Source organism: Astyanax mexicanus, chromosome 14 (genome assembly GCF_023375975.1).
Source record: "Astyanax mexicanus isolate ESR-SI-001 chromosome 14, AstMex3_surface, whole genome shotgun sequence".
NCBI classification, from domain to species: Eukaryota; Metazoa; Chordata; class Actinopteri; order Characiformes; family Acestrorhamphidae; genus Astyanax; species Astyanax mexicanus.
The window spans coordinates 47,238,899-47,256,835 of record NC_064421.1 but is presented as its reverse complement, the minus strand read 5'-3'; the positions used below and the strand labels follow the sequence as shown (position 1 = coordinate 47,256,835).

The 17,937-nt window shown below is 38.0% G+C and overlaps 1 protein-coding gene and 1 long non-coding RNA gene across 7 annotated transcripts in view; one reads left to right on the top strand and one right to left on the bottom strand.

Moving 5' to 3' along the window:
- inf2 (inverted formin 2) overlaps positions 1–17,937 on the bottom strand; it is a 36,822-nt gene that overhangs the window by 17,708 nt on the left and 1,177 nt on the right. For 2 of the 5 annotated variants that reach the window (XM_049463525.1, XM_049463526.1), the window contains exons 1-4: positions 5,309–5,913; positions 2,755–2,870; positions 1,660–1,819; positions 122–155 (exon numbers count right to left, since the gene is read on the bottom strand). In XM_049463525.1, the coding sequence (XP_049319482.1) occupies positions 122–155; positions 1,660–1,819; positions 2,755–2,870; positions 5,309–5,795 (797 nt within the window). In that variant the 5' untranslated portion in view covers positions 5,796–5,913. Of the gene's footprint in view, positions 1–117; positions 156–1,659; positions 1,820–2,754; positions 2,871–5,308; positions 5,922–17,937 lie in introns of those variants that run through there. The other 3 variants (XM_049463529.1, XM_049463528.1, XM_022672587.2) reach the window with 3 other exon arrangements.
- Positions 174–5,315, top strand: LOC103031311 (uncharacterized). Of its 2 annotated transcripts, none has more exons than XR_452794.4 (3): positions 174–261; positions 1,697–1,826; positions 5,207–5,315. It is a non-coding gene; the product is annotated as an uncharacterized LOC103031311 (long non-coding RNA). The 2 variants fall into 2 exon arrangements; XR_001518744.3 differs by having other exon boundaries at positions 253–337.

Genomic DNA, 17,937 nt, shown 5'->3' with positions numbered 1-17,937 from the left:
GCTGGTTTTAAGCTAGATTTTATAGCAAGGAAAAGATAAACATGTTATTTGGAGTTGCTGTAATCTACATCTCCTTATTTTTAATGCTAAATGTTGGTTAGACTGTTAGTTAGACTCTCACCTCAGCTTTGGCAGAACATCAAGCAGCTGCAAACCTGCAAACAAAACAAACATTCATTTGATGTTATAGTACAGAGTCTCAAAACATTCTCACGACCAAAACCCAAAGGCTGGAGTTGTTTGGACCAGGCACCTCCAAAGGTGGGTGCAATTAAGCTTAATTAAGCAGCTGGAGCTCTCTCTCACAGCCACCGATTATCAACCTGCTACAACTCTGGTAGGCTAATATTTGTTATGCTAACACAGCTAGCTAGCTATTTAGCTTTCTAGCCATGGTTTGGCTTCTGACTTGTTTAGCTTGGGTTTTTCTTAGCTTAACTGTTTTAAAGTGTGTTTCACTCAATGTAAACAGTTATTGGCAGTACTAAAATCTTCTAAAATGTCTAAAAACAGTGTTTTCAATGTGAAATGTGGAGCGTTAGCTATACCTGTCCTTTTTTAGAGGACTTGAACTAGCCTACTGGCCAGCTCAAGCTCCATATTGACCACTGTAGAGTATTTTACATTCTTTTTTTAGTTTGTTTGATTGCTTAGCTGTTTAAAATGTACAACCAAGCTAGACAAACCAATATGAAGAAGCTTAAAGAGGTTTGGCCATGCTGGTTGACCATGACTGGAATCACCAAGCTGGACAACCAGCCTGGCCAAGCATGACCAAAACCACATATCCAACAATACACAGGTCAAGAATGGGTTAATTAGTTAGCTTACCAACATAAGGTATGACTTTGTCTGGTTGACTAGCTTTTTAACAACAATGATCATCAGGAACCAGCATAAGCTGGTCTTGGGATGTTTTCAATGTGAAATGAAGAGTTTTAGCTATAGCTGTCCTTCATCAGAGTACTTGAATTAGCTTAGCTTAGCAGTAGCTCAGTCCCCCAAAATACCCTGCTGAAAAAAACTCCTCCTTGGTCTGTGTAAAGCATGTTTTTTATGGTTTGGTTGGAGTTCAGTCCTCCAAAAATACTCTACTGAAAAACTGGTCAGCTCAAGCTCTATCTTGATTACTGTAGAGTAATTTTATGGTTTTTTTTTTTAGTTTGTTTTATAGTTTCATAGGCTGGTTTACAAAGATAACCAACCTGACCAAGCTAGACAACCAGTATGAAGAAAAAACTTGACCATGCTGGTTGACCATGAATGGCATCACCAAGCTGGACAAATACCCTGCTGAAAAATGGACCAGCTCAATCTCTATCTTGACCAGTGTAGAGAAAGTATTTTTTTGTTTGTTTGTTTGATTGTTTGGCTGTTTTACATGTATAACCAAGCTAGAAAAACTAGTATGAAGAAGCTTGACCATAGGCTGGCATCACCAAGCTGGACAACCACCCTAGCACTTCACTGTGCAGGTCAAAATCTGGCTTCAGCTTTGAATATTCTGAAACCAGCAAAAGCTGATTTTAAGTTTGGGATTTGTAATTTTTTAGCAGTGTAAGCACACGCTACATAATGATCATTTTGCTGTATATTCAGTGTGAACACTGGGAAGACAGCAGCTCAGATGAAATAAAAGAGAGGGTTAAATGTGTGTACCGATGAACTCCTTGCGCATTTTGTCTCTTTCCCGGAGGTCATCAGTGCTGAAGAGGAGGGCGTTGATCACACTGAGGAGGGTCACCATGTAGGGGACGTTATCTGTGCTTTCCAGCTCATTCATGATCACACTGAAGCGATACTGCTGAGTCTTCACAGCCTGCAAGGTAAAAAAAAACATAAATAAATAAAAATATATATATTTTACATGTATACTAATAAGTGCTTATCAAATAAACGGTCCTAAGAACCCATTGACCAGCATGGTTGAGGTTATTCTACCTCTGTTTTGGCTTATTTGTGGTTATATTCATGCATATCAGGGGTCTTCCAGTACAGGACTTGAGAAATAATAGTATTGTATGTTTTCCACTATGTTATCAGTGCTCCTTACTAAAGACACTCCACTGGAGAACAGAGTTATACAGGAATTTGAGTTTAGTTCTCAAACACAGAGCCTGGAGCAGTATTAGCATTAGCAGCTAACCACACTAAGTGCTCTAGCCCTTTCACCGTTCAGAGGTGAGTATTATTGGCATGTAGCCTGCTGCAAACCCCGGCTAGCACTGCTGGAACAGCATTAGCATTAGCTCAGAGGTTAAAACAAGCTACGTGGGATGAACCGCTAGCTGATAGCGCCCTGGCTTACTGGAACACTCAGGGTTCCTCAGTGTAGTGCTGTCTGGTGGCATTTGCTAGCACTAACTTAGGCTAGCACTAACAGTTAGCGGCTAATGCTGATAATGTCTATTGTTCAATCTTGTTTCGATAAGCATTTAACATAAATGTCTTTTGTATGTAGATTTTTTGAAAAATCAATAAAGTATAAATAAAAAAATGGACCTACACACTCATTTACATCTATTGAAAGTTTGCTTAGTGAGTTCACTTAAAGATTCACACTTTGGAATGGTTTCCTAGACCAACATCAATCCTTAATCCAGCTAAAATTGAATCTCAGTGGTGAATCACCACAAGTGCTGTAATATCATAAGCCCTACTGAATTTTCTAGGCCTATTTTGTGTCCAGGTAATCAGTTTTAAACGAGTATACTTAAACATGAGTATTACAGTACTGCTGAGTAAAACACCTGCCTTATAATGGTCCAGAGCATCCAGGGCCAGTCTGTGTCCCTCTGTGTTGAACATGCTGAGAGCAGCCAGCAGCTCAAACACCTGCTTCTTCACCATGGTGTTTGAGGTGTCCAGAGCTAGAGGTGATCAAACAGTAAAATAGAGGAAATCATCCTTTCAGCACACTTTTATCCTTTCTGTTGTCTTTTCTTCTCTGTCATCCCATATACACTTCTTCTTCTTCTTCTTCTTCTTTTTCCTGTGATATTGATTTTAAGCCTATGATCTAAAGGGGATGTTTATGAACTTTGGACTCTGGAAAGAAAAATGTGACTTCTTTTTTTTTTTTTAATTATTTTAGGAAAAGACCCTTCTGTAAGGCAAACCTTTATTTTACTATGGATGTGTAGTGTGTATGTATGAATTCAACCAAAACCACAGGTATTTGTACACTATTGTACCTTAATTATGATATAAATTATAGGTTTGTAGACACAGAAAGTGTCCTGTTCTGAAATCTATGTTGTATGCAACAGGGAGCTTTGTTTATTTCTACACTGCATAGCTGATCTCTACTTTTCTAGGAAGACTTTATGCTAGATCAAGGGTGCCCAAATATGCATCATACATATGGAGCAGTATTATTAGAGTTAGATGCTAATCGCTAAGCGTTCCCTGTTCAGAGGTGAGTTATCGGCCTGTAAGTCTGTGCTGCTTTGCCTGGCTAGCATTAGCTAGATGCTAAGCGCTAACTCTCTCAGAGGTGAGTTTTATCAGCCTGTAATCTGCTTGTTTACAGTGTTAAAACAAGCTACGGGGGACGAATCGCTAGCTAATATCTCACTGTCTTACCAGAACACGCAGGATTACTCAGTGTAAACAGAAAATAGGCGTTCTTTGATGGTGCGTCTTATAATACGGTGCGCCTTATTGTCCGAAAAATACGGTATATGGAAAAAAAAAACAGTATTGGGACACTTTTAATCATCATCATATAACTTTTATTCATCATATTCAAAAGAGTTTATTCTACTTTTTAAATAACTACTGTTCACGTTACCAGGCTGAAGTGACTCAAATAGGATCAAATAGGATTTTTTGCTCAATGTGGCTCAGATTTTATAGCGCAAAAAATACTGTAATATTATGTTGGATTACTTCTGGAAAAATCTGGTGGAAATTACAATATTTTTAATATCACACAATATATGGCAAAACAACTAAATCATGCAATGTCAGTTTTTTCCCTTATATTGAGCAAACGTTTAATCACACTGGGTTTGTGCTTTTTGCAGGTAGAATGATTATGTATTTTTCCATCCACTCCTCCAGAAAATACTGACTTTTTTGTTGTTGTAACTAAGCAATAAGATAATTAGTCTACTGAGACTCTAATCTACTGAGTGTCCCAGCAAACTAAGGCACGGCAACTATAATCTGAGAATTGCTCATTTAAATCGCTGGGTCACACTGCACGGCATCAGCAGCCGGAGTCCGAGAGAGCACAATTGGCCACAATCTCTGTTATAAGTACATAGATTGTAAAAAGCCTTTTTTTACTCATTTTTTTTAACAATGTTTCTCATGTCAGATCTGCTGAAATATTTCAACAGCATAAACATATCTGCAGGGCTTTTATTTTTTTATGTATACAACGTATTAATAGGTGTATACAAGCTTTAGGGCTGGTTTTCCAGAAAGTGATAAAGTTCTAGTCTTTGACTAATAAGCATTTGGAAAGGAACATGATATGGCTTAATCCGTGTCTGGGAATCCTGCCCGTAGTTTAAGGGAAAGTCTTTGGCAAACCTGTGCTGCATAATTATGCTTTCATTTCATTGCATTAAAATGCTGTGACTCGTGCCAAGATGCTGTTTAAATACTAGGCTTATTCTGTTCTGGCTGGAAAAGAGAGGCTTTAAATGTGGACGCCTCTATTGTACGGTGTGAAGATTATTTTCTATGTATTTATTCTGACAGGCTTTTAATTTCAACTGGAATACATTTGGGGAAAAAAACTCATGTTTCTTATTCCTGTTATGAGCCACAGAGAGTAGTAGTAAAGAGTTGTAATTTTTAATAATTTTTTAACCTCTAAACTTTAGAATAAAATGCAAATCAGTGCTTCCCTTATGTTTCTGTATTTTAAAAGATGTACTTGAACAGTAAACTTTTATATTTGTCTGTTTAAAATCCAAATGCTATTATACTATTAACACATCTGGATTCTTGGGTGTGCTTGAATTTGGGAATGATTAAAAAAATCAGATGTGTAGAATCGTGTAGTATTTCCTTCTTTAAATGAATGTTAAAGTAATTAAATTAATATAAAATAAAATAATGCTTTTATATATGCATGTTAGTTTTCTTAGATTATTGCATTTGACCTCAATTTCTCATCAATTTACCTCTTTTATATTAAATATTTCTAATTTATTTCTAATTTTTATTCCATTTTTTCCCAAATTTACAGGGTCAATTGCCCAACCCACTCATTCCATGCCTTTTCCAGGTTTATCATGACTGTATGAACCCTGAATTCACGAATGTGCCTCCAAATGAAGAAGTGATTTACCTTGTGAAAGCTTGCGCACGTATCCCTCATTCTCCACGATGAAGTGAATCCCAGCAGAGGAGTTCATGACCGCTCTCACACAGTTCACACAGGTTAACTGCAGCAGGGCATCGGCGATCCGAGAGCACCCGCGTCCTGAGAGCCTGTCCAGGGCCTCCAGGAGAAGGTCCAGCCCTGAGAGCTCCAGAAACTGCACCATCCACGTCTGATCGCTGCCCTCCAGCCGCTTCTTCAGCCCGGAGTAATTCACCACGGTGGGCACCTGCAGCAGACGGATGCACAGCTCGGCGTCTGCGTTCTCCAGGTTCGCCTCCTGGGGACCGTCCGACTCCTGAGATGACCCCAGGCGACCTTTCACTGCCGCCCATTTCTTCTGGACTTTTTCCGATTTGATCGACATGATGATGGAAATGGTGGAGGAACGCTGGAGGAACTGGAAAAAGAAAAATCGGACATTAGTACTGATCAGTGCAGTGTTGAAAAACATAATATTGCTTTACAAAAATCTATATTTTCATACGGTCTAGTTGACTTGCTAATGTTTCCTAATGTATCCTATCAGATTCTACTGTAAATGTAAATAATATTTTTCACTTCATCAAATAAATACAGGACAATCATATATATGGCATTTGGTAAAATCTATTTAATTTTTGATCAATTTTGTTTTTCCTTTTTGATGTGTACACAAACACACACACCCTAGTAAGTACACTCAGATTTATATACATATATATATATATATATACACTCAGGTTTATATATATTTTATATATACTTTTTTTTACAAGACATGACTATACTTTATACTAAAAACTGATTGGCTGACTCTTTGCAGAGATCAGACCCCTCTCTGTTTTGTATGCATGTCATGAATATGCAAATTTTACTTCAATTCACTTCAATTTACTTTCACTTTTATAGAAAAAAACGTAGCTATCTGCCATTTAAAGAATTAAGAATTATCTTTAAATCATGCTACTGCAAAAAAAAAATATGCTACTCTAAGTATATTTGAATATATACAGAAAAATGGTAGCCTAGAGTAAAGTCGTAATATTACAAGAAATATAAGACTAATATATGCTCAGGACTCCTTGCACAATGTTATCTATTACTACAGCATCCAAATCTGCTTTAGTTCTTCATGCCAGTAATAATCCTACAGGTCATGGCAGGCTCATTCCCGTCTTTCTTTTTTTTTTTTTCGTGTGCACAATTCCCGTAGCTCACAGTTATCTAGATTTGTATTAAACATTGGTTTTGGAGGCCAAACAAAACACACCACAGGTTTACGTGCAAGATAAGCTCACTGTGGGTACAGTGGCATATTTTATATTATTAATATTATTACAGACACCCAACTCCCTTCCTTAAAAAACCTGCCTGATTTTTTTTTCTCTCTTACAGTTGGTTTATTTTACCCCCTATCCTTGTTCCACTTCTGCAACAGATTAAGTTTCTACAACATACCTGTGTCTGTCTGATGTTACCGGGATGTGCAGGTACTGCAATTGGTCTCTGGCCATGTTAGGAAGGTGGATTGTGCAAGTCTGAGCCAATCATACAGAGCCAAAAATCCACATTGCACAATAAATGTAAAAATTTGCAAAAAGCTAAAAAAAAAAAAACAGCTACTTTACAGGAGTGACATAAAACCTTCTTAACTTTCAATGTGTTGATGTGTGTGACAGACATGTGCATTGGATATTTAGTAAAAGAATGTACAGAATACAGGTTCAGTATGAGCCACAGCCTTTAATTGCCAAATAAAATATGATTCTGTATTAGCTTGTCTAATTGTCTAAAATGAAAAATGACTGAAATAACAAAAACAGATTCAGAGCTTTCAGAACTCATATTCATAAGTTCATATTCATGAAGTTTTAAAAGTTCAGAAATCAATATTTGATGGAATAACCCTGGTTTTTAATCACAGTTTTTTTCATGCATCTTGGCATCATGTTCTCCTCCTCCACCAGTCTTACACACTGCTTTTGAATAACTTTATGCTGCTTTACTCCTGGTGCAAAAATTCAAGCAGTTCAGGTTGGTTTGATGTGATGCTTATGATCATCCATCTCCCTCTTCCTTGATTATATTCTAGAGTTTTTTTTTTAATTTGGTAAAATCAAAGAAACTCATCATTTTTTAAGCGCTCTCTTATTTTTTTTTTCCAGAGCTGTATGCTCTTAAAAGCATAAAGTCATCAGACAGCAGAGCTAGACGACATTCCAATCCAGACACACACAGGGAGTTTCACAGGGTTCATCAGTTTTGCAACATGCTGAACAACACGCTGTCTTGCAAAACCTCTGCTATGCCTGTGAACTCTTTGTTTTCATTAAAGCTAAACTGGGCTCGATCCTAATCTTAACTGATCTTGTTGTGTTCACTTTCACTTTAATGAATTGTTTTGCTTTGTGCGTGTTCTGCATATCTTTCATCAGTTCATCCTCCTTCAACAAGAGAACATACTGTATTACTGATGGCGTCAAGAGTAATGCTGTAAATCTGTTTTTTTTTTTACTGCAGACAATTAGCTCTGTTAAAATATGAATTATTATTAATGTAGAGCATATAGCTCCAGCAAAAACTGTGAATGTGATTGCTGCTCAGCATCATAAATATGTTTGCCTAAAAGAACAGTGTCTACAGACTTTCCTTTATTGTGCAGACATGGACAATAAAACCAAAAAACAACAAAAAAAGAATTAAAATTGATTATAATAGGTGTAAAATGAATCAGATACACACACAATTATTTTTTTTTAAACTCCATTGTGTAGAGCTAAATTACTGAATTAACTCAGTAATGAGCTGATGTGTTTGTTAGCTCAAAATATAGATTTTCTCCATTGATAAACTGCAAAACAAAGATTTGTCGAGTAAATTTCCATGATTTTCCAAAACTTTGAGGGGATTTTTATTTTTCCAGAACTTATCCAGGCCTGGAAATTGCTATTTTCAAATTTTCCAGTTTTTCTATTTTCAAAAACTTCCAGTTTTTTCATGACCGTAGGAACCCTGTGTAAGACACTCTGTAAGTCTGTTTACAGTGAACATTTTAATCCATTCCAGCACAGCTGTATCATCAGGCCAGGGCTTTGGTGCTGTTAGAGTTTGAGGCGACCCACCGCACTGAGTCAGATCGATCCAAGCATGCTTTTAGCTCAGAAGGTAAACATCAGCTAAGATGGAAAGTGGCTTTTATCCTTAAAAGGGGCCGATATGCACCAATCCTAATAATACCCCCTCCTTAAATGGACCAGTTTAGCGTGAACTTCACTGCCTCCAAAAGCCTTCTGAAACTGGGTTTTTATAAACTGTGGCACAGAAGACTGGAGCTGTGTGGCATCATCTAAACAGGAGCGAGGCTGAATAGATAATGCTGAGGCTGGAGAGTACTGCCTGCTGTCTGTCTATCACTGCCTCCCAGACCAGCACAAAACCCCTCCAGCGCTGGAATCCCCACTATTTAAACAATGTCCCAGAGCAGCACTTTACCTCCAACAGCAGCCCTGGATTAACTCTTAACAATGAGGTACTTATGCTAGAATGATTGCACACACTAATAAACCGGTAAATGGGCAGAAATCAAGTAAAAAATATTTCTAAATTGTAAATGAATAAATAAATAAAAAAATAAATAGTGCTGCTGTCCAATAAAAAAACAACTTTCAACAAAAGTCAATGTAAAAAGATTTAATTCAATTTTTAATTTTTATTTATTTTTTTAGAGAATTTCAATTCTGTTCCATTCATGCCCCAACACCAGGAGGGTGAAAACTAGCACACATCCTACAACACATGTGAAGTCCGACTCAAGTCACCTCTTTTTGAACTGCTGCTAATAGCTGTAGCATTGCCGAGTAGCATCACAGCGCTAACGCTCGGAGGAAAGCAGCGCAGCGTCTCGGTTCTGATACATCAGCTCACAGACGCAGCCTTGTGCTGATCCACATCACCCTATAGGAGTGATGAGGAGAAAGAGAGAGCGCCATCTACTGTACCCACCCACAGAGAGAGCAAGGACAAATGGCTAGTGTTAGCGATTAGCTGCTAATGCCTTAGTGGAAATCTGGAAATCTAAGCTTACTGTACATGAATGGAAGCGCTTTACTCACACAAAGTTTGACTTAGCTTAGCTTTACAGGTCTTGCAACCAAGCGAGACCTGCTGACACATGGCGACACCCCTGTTACTTACTAGTGTTACATATTGCGCATTATAATCCAGTGCACCTTATGTATAAAAATATACCAGAAAATAGAAGTTCATTGATAGTGCGCCTTATAATCCGGTGCCTTTTATAGTGCAAAAATATGGTATATACACAATTCCTATTTTACACACCTGGATGACTTCAACAAGTTCCCCTTCTTCTATATTAAAATCCAACAACTAATGATATTTAAAGTTTTTTTTTTATTATTTTGAATTGCGCAACAAGCATTTTTTTGTTTCCTGAGGGAAAAAACTGAACAGGCTCCAGCTGTACGTGTTGATCGGGCTGTTTCTCTCTCTCGCGCTGCCAGTGAGTGCTTGGTAATGCCCACACAAAGTGTTACTGCAGCCTCTCAGCAGACAATACCCCATTTAGACTGAAAAATGACAGTCTCCAGCTACATGCTGGCCTGAGACTAATCATGGGTTTGGACGCTGGTGCTGATTCGGATTCGGGCGGCAGGAGTAGTTGGGTGTCGACTGAGAAACAAAAGCCTTATTCAAATTCAAACATGAGCCTGGATAAGTGCAATAACAAAGTCATTAGTTTCACCATGTCTGCCATGCATTTCTAATTCCTCAGATTTAAAAAGCAGTTAGGAAACACCTTGTTACTCCTTGTTGCCAGATAATTCATTACAACAAAAAAAAACTTACACTTTCTTATCTGCTTGTGCTGATATCACACCAACCTCACACCCCACAACAGACAACAATGAATAAAAAAATAAAAAATAAAATAATAAAACTCTCACTACACCAAACCTGCATGCTGTTCCCTCCAGTTACTGATAAAAAAGAGGCTTTGAGATAAAGCGATGATGCTGGTTGGCCACAGACCAGAGCACAATTTGTGCAAAAACACAGCAAGTATGGACAAATTCAGGATGAGTGGCTCATATGAATTTCATTGACACGTCCTCTACATTCCTAAAATCAAGACGGGTGTCAGGAACAGATCTTCATGCGTGAATTATTTTTTTTAGTTTTTAAAAAGCAATGAAATCTGTGAGCATGAGAAACCTTTCATAAGATTTAATATTATTTGAAGAAACTTCATATAATGCTAATGTTCTACACTAGTCTCTAAAAGATGATATATAGAGCTTGGACACACCTTATTCAATGTTTTTCCTTTTTCCCTACATAATTACTAAATTATTCAGCTAAAAAATGTACTTTCCTATTTTAAAGGACTTTCGGTGTTTGTCTGAACAAGTGAAATGTTTTTTTACATTTAAAGGGGCACTAACCCCCCTAAATTTTTAGCTGACTCCACCCTCAGCTCAAATTTTAAAAATGCAAAAAAAAAAAAAGAAAAAAGGAAGGGGTAGTTTGGGAGTGGCACTGGGTGATGTATGGGTTTAGAGGCAGAGCAAGAGGGAGAGCTAATTGATTGGCTGAGCTGCAGCAGCAGTGCGCCTCTGATAAGCGGTGAGACGCAGATGGTTGGACGTCAGCAGGGCTGCAGTTTTATTGGTATTATTAATTGACTGATTTGCATATTGCATTGAGTGTCTTCATACTAAAAGTACACGGAAACATCATCCATACCTATAGCACAGTTATACCTGAGAGGGCGCTGCAGAGGCAGAAATTACCACAGAAAAAAAAAAATAAATAAAAAATTTAAATTTCAGACAGTAGTGTACTTAGCAGTTTTTCTGAGGCCTTCAAAGTATTTATATCGATATTGAAATTATATCGTATCGACCCGAAATTAAGGAATGACCGATATTTATTGTCATATCGCACAGCACTAATCTAGACATTCAAATGCCTTTTTATGTCTCATGATCAGCTGTTTTTCTATTATTTCTAGAGATTAAAAAACATGGCTGAAATATTCGTTGACTAATCGACTAATTGAAAAAATAATCATCAGATTAGTCGACTATCAAAATAATCATTAGTTGCAGCCCTACTCTAAGAGTAATTCAGAAACCTTGAATGCTTTTGCCTTTCACTGCTTTGCTTTCCTTTTTTCAGAGTGGCCTAGTAGGGACTTCCCTTTTTAAGGAAGGAAATTCCTGAAAAGGGAAATGTGTTGCCATAACAAAACCCTGTATTGTTTCTCCTTTTTTGGATTTCGTATCTTGGGGTTGCTTCATTTCGTGGATCTGAAAAGAGTTTTTAGCTACACACAGCATTGCTCTGGTCTAAAACCCTCTAAAACAAGCGCATGTGTGTGCACTGCTTCACCAGATCGCTCCATTAGCCGCCTTTAATATCCTGACCTTGTTAAAATTCCCCTGCATGGTGGAACTGACACTGCGCCGCTCTCAGGGGTGATAGCCTACATTACAACAATCCAGCAGCATCCAGCCGTATTGTGTTTGTGACAAAGCCTATAAATATATAACAGTCAATTCTGAAGTATTCCTGTAGTAAATGAAGAAGGGTAGACAGTTCTGGGCGTTCCAGTGGAGAAACTATACACTCGAGAAGGGTCACAAGAACAACCTTCATATTGTTCTGCTGGAGGAAATGAAGGAAGTCCTGCTGTGTGAACGATGTTTTTGGAACCAGCATTCCTTGAGCTTTTGGAATGATGTGGTCTGTGTTGGATTACGGGGACTTTTGACGTGTGTCATCCTTCCTCTAGTTGTTGCTGTCCTGCACTGATAGTATAATCTAGTGGAGCTAAACTGTTTTTATTTCCTGCACACAGACGTGTGCGGCATATTATGCAAAATTCACTTTGTGTTTTTTTTTTGTATTTCCACTTGGGTCTTGACTGCTACTACAAACACTAAAACACACACAAAAAATTGCATAAACATTTATTCTGTCATTAATTTAGTTTGAGAACCTCAAAAAGTACACAGCAGTAATAGCCAGCAGACTTCGTCTGAGGGAGGGATCTTTACCTGCTGTCCGTGGCAAGTCAGCAGATGAGGGGGATGTAAAAACTATGGCAGTTAAACATGAACAAGCTTGTTTGTGTGGTAAAGGTTCAACATATACATGGTGTAACCAGCTACAGCTTATTGGCATAAAAGTGACAAAGCCCTTAAAAGGCTCATTCTAAAACTACACAGTGCAGCTTCATATAATCAGTCAAGCTGAAAACACTGACAGTAAGTTTATATACATATATTTAATTTTAGACTGTACTGCAATTTACTGTATAAACACACACAAGTCACTGCAAATCATATTATCTGTACCATCCATTATAAAACTCCTCCTGCAATAAAAAAAAAGCAGATGACATTTTCAAATGCTTTATAAATAAGCACTGAAAAATAAAAGGGTCATAAGGTTTTGATAAATTGTAGTCAATTAGATTATAATATCAGATCCGTCCCACCTGACACTAATATTCAAATGCCACTAAAGGCTTTGTTTTTCTTAGATCAGGAGTGTTAGATTAGAGATGGATCAAATTATGAGTAACCTTTAAATATACAGGCTTTTTTTCTTATGAGACTTACATTTTGGTTGGGTTGTAATTCGAAGTATTATTATTATTTTGTTGAAATAAAGGTGGGGACCTGAGGAATAGAGTTAATTTCTTTGCTCTGACAAAAAAAAAAAAAAAAGGAAATTAACTAGGTCCAGTTATAATATAACTTTTAATAGTAGAGTCTAATGCGATTCATGCTTTACTTTGTATTAATGTGTTATTTGTGCAAACATGTGTTTAGAATTGATTAGTTGAATTGGGTGTGTTTGTTTATTTAAGCAATAATACACTCGAGTTTCGTGCTGTAATGTGTAATATTGGCAATTTTACACGTTATAGCACGAAACTCGAGTGTTTTATTGCTTAATTATACCACAGTTCTATTATCAATGTTTATTAAAAGATTTTTAAAGAGTTAAAGAGGATGAGAAAATACAATCTGATTGGTTATAAACACTTTGCTTTGCATGTTAAAATAGTTCCTTTTCTGCTCTGTTTGTAGCTGCTGTGCTGTTTGGCTTGTAAGCGCTGCATCGTTGCTAGGTTACCTGCATGTGACGGAGTAATACAGTACATGGAGAGCTTCTGTTACAGTGCATTACCGGCTGATAACGGCACTCATAGAACACCTCTCAGCCAATCACGTTGCAGAGTCGGAACTAACTGTGGTATAATAAGTAATAATCAAACCCAAAACTTTACCATCAGATTTTCATTTACAGAGCTAAAGATACTTACAACCTCTTTAAAGACTCTCTATGCCTTGTGTTTAGTGCATGAGGTCCTTTGGCAACATCTGGTTGAAATTAGTGGCTGGATTCCAGTCCTGTTACCAAACACTGCTGAACATAAGAACCTTTGCAGCCATTTTTTTTGTGACGGACGAATTATCCCAAATATTTACATTCAGTGCAGGAAAGATCCAGCAGAGACAAAGACATCAATACGAACCTCGAGAGGAATCAGCTTTTGTGTTTTTTTCTCCTCCCTGACTCGGTAGTTTGTGATTTGCCGCACCCTGTATTTGCTTATTTGACTGTTGTCATCGATTGAACCACCCCATAGTTCAACACAGCGCGCTGACTGCGGTCTGGATAGAAGGTGTACAAAGCTGTGCTGTGACGGAGAGTCCAGACTGAAACAAATCTAATGTTTTTACTGAGTTCATGTAATCGTCTGACGCCTGTTCCCACTTGTTCTGTAATATAAATATGTCCACATTTGATGGATGATGGTTTGAACGCTCTTGTGCTGCTGCTGCAACTTCGAAAATATATTCCTTCATTAAACATCATGAGGAAGAAACTTTGCTGGACTTAGTAAAGTACAGGATAAGTCCTGACAAGGGTGGACGATATGGGCCTAAAATAATATCACGATATTTCATGGTATTTTCATGATAATGATACTCTTGGCGATATGACAAAACACTGAATAAAAAAAATCTTCAAGAATACACTACTGCAACAAAATTAATATGTATAAAACTCCTAAAAAAACAGTTATGTTTCTTGTTCTGCCAGGCATTGGACAATGAAACTGAAACACCTGTCATCATTTTAGTGTGGGATTTTAGATTAGACATGACTAAATTGGAGCAGCCTGGTGATCAATCTTCATTAATTGCACATTATTGCACCAGTAAGAGCGTGTGAGAGTGTGAAGGTTCAATAAGCAGGGTAAGAGCACAGTTCTGCTCTAAATATTGCAATGCACACTATAACATTATGGATGACACACCAGAGTTCAAAAGAGGACAAATTGTTGGTGCACGTCTTGCTGGAGCATCTTTGTGATGCATCAAGAGCCACGGTATCCAGGGTAATGTCAGCATACCACCAAGAAGAACCAACCACATCCAACAGGATTAACTGTGGACGCTGTAAGAGGAAGCTGTCTGAAAGGGATGTTCGGGTGCTAACCCGGATTGTATCCAAAAAACATAAAACCACAGAAATCAATGTGCACCTCAACTCTCCTGTTTCCACCAGAACTGTAAGGTTACCACAATAAATTATTGTGCTCTAAAACCAGGTGTTTCAGTTTCATTTTCCTACCTCTGTACATTGTGATATAAATACTGATGTGGCACACAAAAGGCTAGGCTTTAAAACTCTTTAGGGTATTCCCTAAACAGCAGGGGATAAAGAGTAGCGTAGAGATGGAAATCAGCTCTTAGAAAAACGAATGCTCTTGTGAACTTCACCACTCAGCTCTGAGCTGCCCCTCCTGAAAGAACAGCATATGAGAATGACACATGAGAGGGGCATTGACTAAGACAGTTCTTATTATAGAAGGGTGTTCCTCTTTCACTGCTCAGCACCTAAATACCCAAAAATCAATACAACAAAACACAGCTTCTCAATTCAGGTCCTGCAGTGGCATCGTCCTGCATGCTTCCCCTGATCTCACACACACTCAGGTCACCTCAGGACGAGCCTGTTAATGGGTTCATCATTAGTTGCATTGCTTGTGTTGACTGTTGGCGACCATGACACACAAATTAGACTACAACCTGCCACAAATCTTTATGCAATAATATCATATGTACACAGGTTTTATATCTGATAGTCAGACACATCACAGATTAAAATCCAATTGCTGTGTGGCAGGAAGTATGCAAATTAGCCCATATACAACATATAAAACTTGTGCTGAATGTGTTGCTGAATTTTTTCTTGTTTTAATGAAAAGACGTTGTCTGCCCTACACCAGCAGCTGTCATTTACACGCTGTTTAGAATAACTGAACCAGTATAGCTGTTTATATTTCATACAAAGTGCGAAAATAACATTTGTGTTATTTATTAAGGTTTAGTTTAGCAATTTTAAGTTTAGCCTTTTTTTTTTAATGATAAGTTATTTAAAAGTGTCAAAAAATTCCCTGTCCACCCTGTCATCCTATGATAACCACCCCTTTAAGAAAGTAACCTTTGACATCAGTGCCATCTCAGCCTTCATACTGTTTTATTTTTTTAGAGACAAAAAAGATGAAGAGAACGGTGAAATAAGATTTTAGCTCTGTATCCATATATTTAAAAAACTGTACCTGATATTTCCTGAGACTAAAGACTGAGGCTTTTATGAACTCTCTTTCCAGATTGGTGCTTTTTTGACAGCTCCATTTTCAGTGTTTCCATGTGAACGGTTAAAACACAGCTTCATGAAATTGCTGACATGTTCTCCGCTGACTAACGTCTGAATTCAGTGTTTCATTATAATGACAGAGCTCTCGATTCTCCACATGATCAGGAGTGTGTGGGTGATTCAGAGACAGCAGCATCACCACAGCAACATCAACAAACCCTACACATTTTCCCCTACTGAGATCCGAGTTACAAGGGTAACTATATTTATGTGAAAAATAGAAATGATTAAATGAATATATATAATTCATAAACTTCACTATTATATTTTACATTCTATCATTAGTGTACTGCTGTTAAAAGTCTCACATGGTTGCTGTCATGCGTAGCAGTTTGCTTCCTCTGTGTTTTTCTGTGTTATTTGCTCCATCATAACATCATGTGGTTTGTTCCTGTTACAGTAGAACATCCTGAAAACATGCAGAAATCTGGGTTTTGAGGTTTTCTGGCCAAGACATGACCACTACCCTCTATATCAGCACTTCAGTGGTATGTGGAAAATTAGATTGCTGACATTATGTGTCACAGAGAAACCCCACTGTGACCTGAAGATCCTAATATGGGCATGACACCTACTACAGAATAAAAACACCTTCAGTAGTCTGTTACAGTTCTGCTCTTATTAATGACTTTATATAATAATGCTTTATAATAAAGGCTGGTAATACAGGGGGTGCATTTGGTTCTCTATGTAATTCTATTAGCAGTATGTATTGCCACTGTTTCTCTCTTTTTGGGTGATTCCATTGGCTGTATGTAGCCGCTGTTTCTGACTCCCAGTCGCTGACTGGGTCAGATATCTAGCATGTCAAATCTTTGCTGGGCATCTGCAACAGTTCGGCGATCATTTGGCAACAGCTCGGTCTTACAGTAGTTCACACTACGCGACTGTGTGAACGCTGAGAGATCCAAGATTTGCATCCGAGCAAAGTTTTTGTTGGCGATCAACAAAAAACTGTTGCCAACAGAAAAAAATGTTGGCTAACTTTTTGTAGTGTGAACCTGGCATAAGAAATCCCTTCTATAACAAGGGATTTATTTTTAAGGGATTGTTAAGAATAGGTAAAAATGACTTTTTCCCACCTTCGTTGCTTTATACACTGGATCACACGAGGCTGAAGTTAGCTTCTTATTGGCCAGCGGGAATAAACACGCGGGACAGTAGCTGTGGATCCAGTCACGTGACCACGGGAGCGCGCGTGTAGGCTATTGGTGTCACTCAAACACACACACACACACACACACACACACAGACATGCACACACCTACACACTCACCCACCCACGCGCGCGCACCTTAATATAGAGTGTTTATAGCGCTGCTCTGTTGATCCGTTAGATACTACCTATATAGATTATCTGCTGTATTACTAACTGCTATATTACAGTCTTCAGGAGATTATTACCCTGCGATATATCTGCTGATTTCAGGATTTAGAGCAGAAAAAACGCGCTGAAGGAGGAGATACGAGGTTAAACTCAAGCATTTTTACAGAGGAGGCGGCTGGAGATATGCTCCTTTCCCTAGGTTTAGTTCAAATTCGCTCGAAATATCGTGTTGATTTAGGTCAAAGTTTCTCCCTGCGATCGATAAACAAGAAAAAGTATCTCAAAAAAATCCCTGAGCTTCCAGAACCTCCACAACATCTCAAAACCTCCAGGAATGAAGCGCTTGTGGTGAGCTCCAGGTGTTCTGTCGAGTTGTGCTACCCGTCGATATGTGCTACTTAGCGGCTCTGCGCATGCGCAAAAAAGAAAAGCTTTTTTTTCTGTTTTCATATGTTGTTTTTTTCCTAGAGGTGGATAACCGGTCAGTGTAACGTTTATTCGATCGATTTTTTGACCGTTT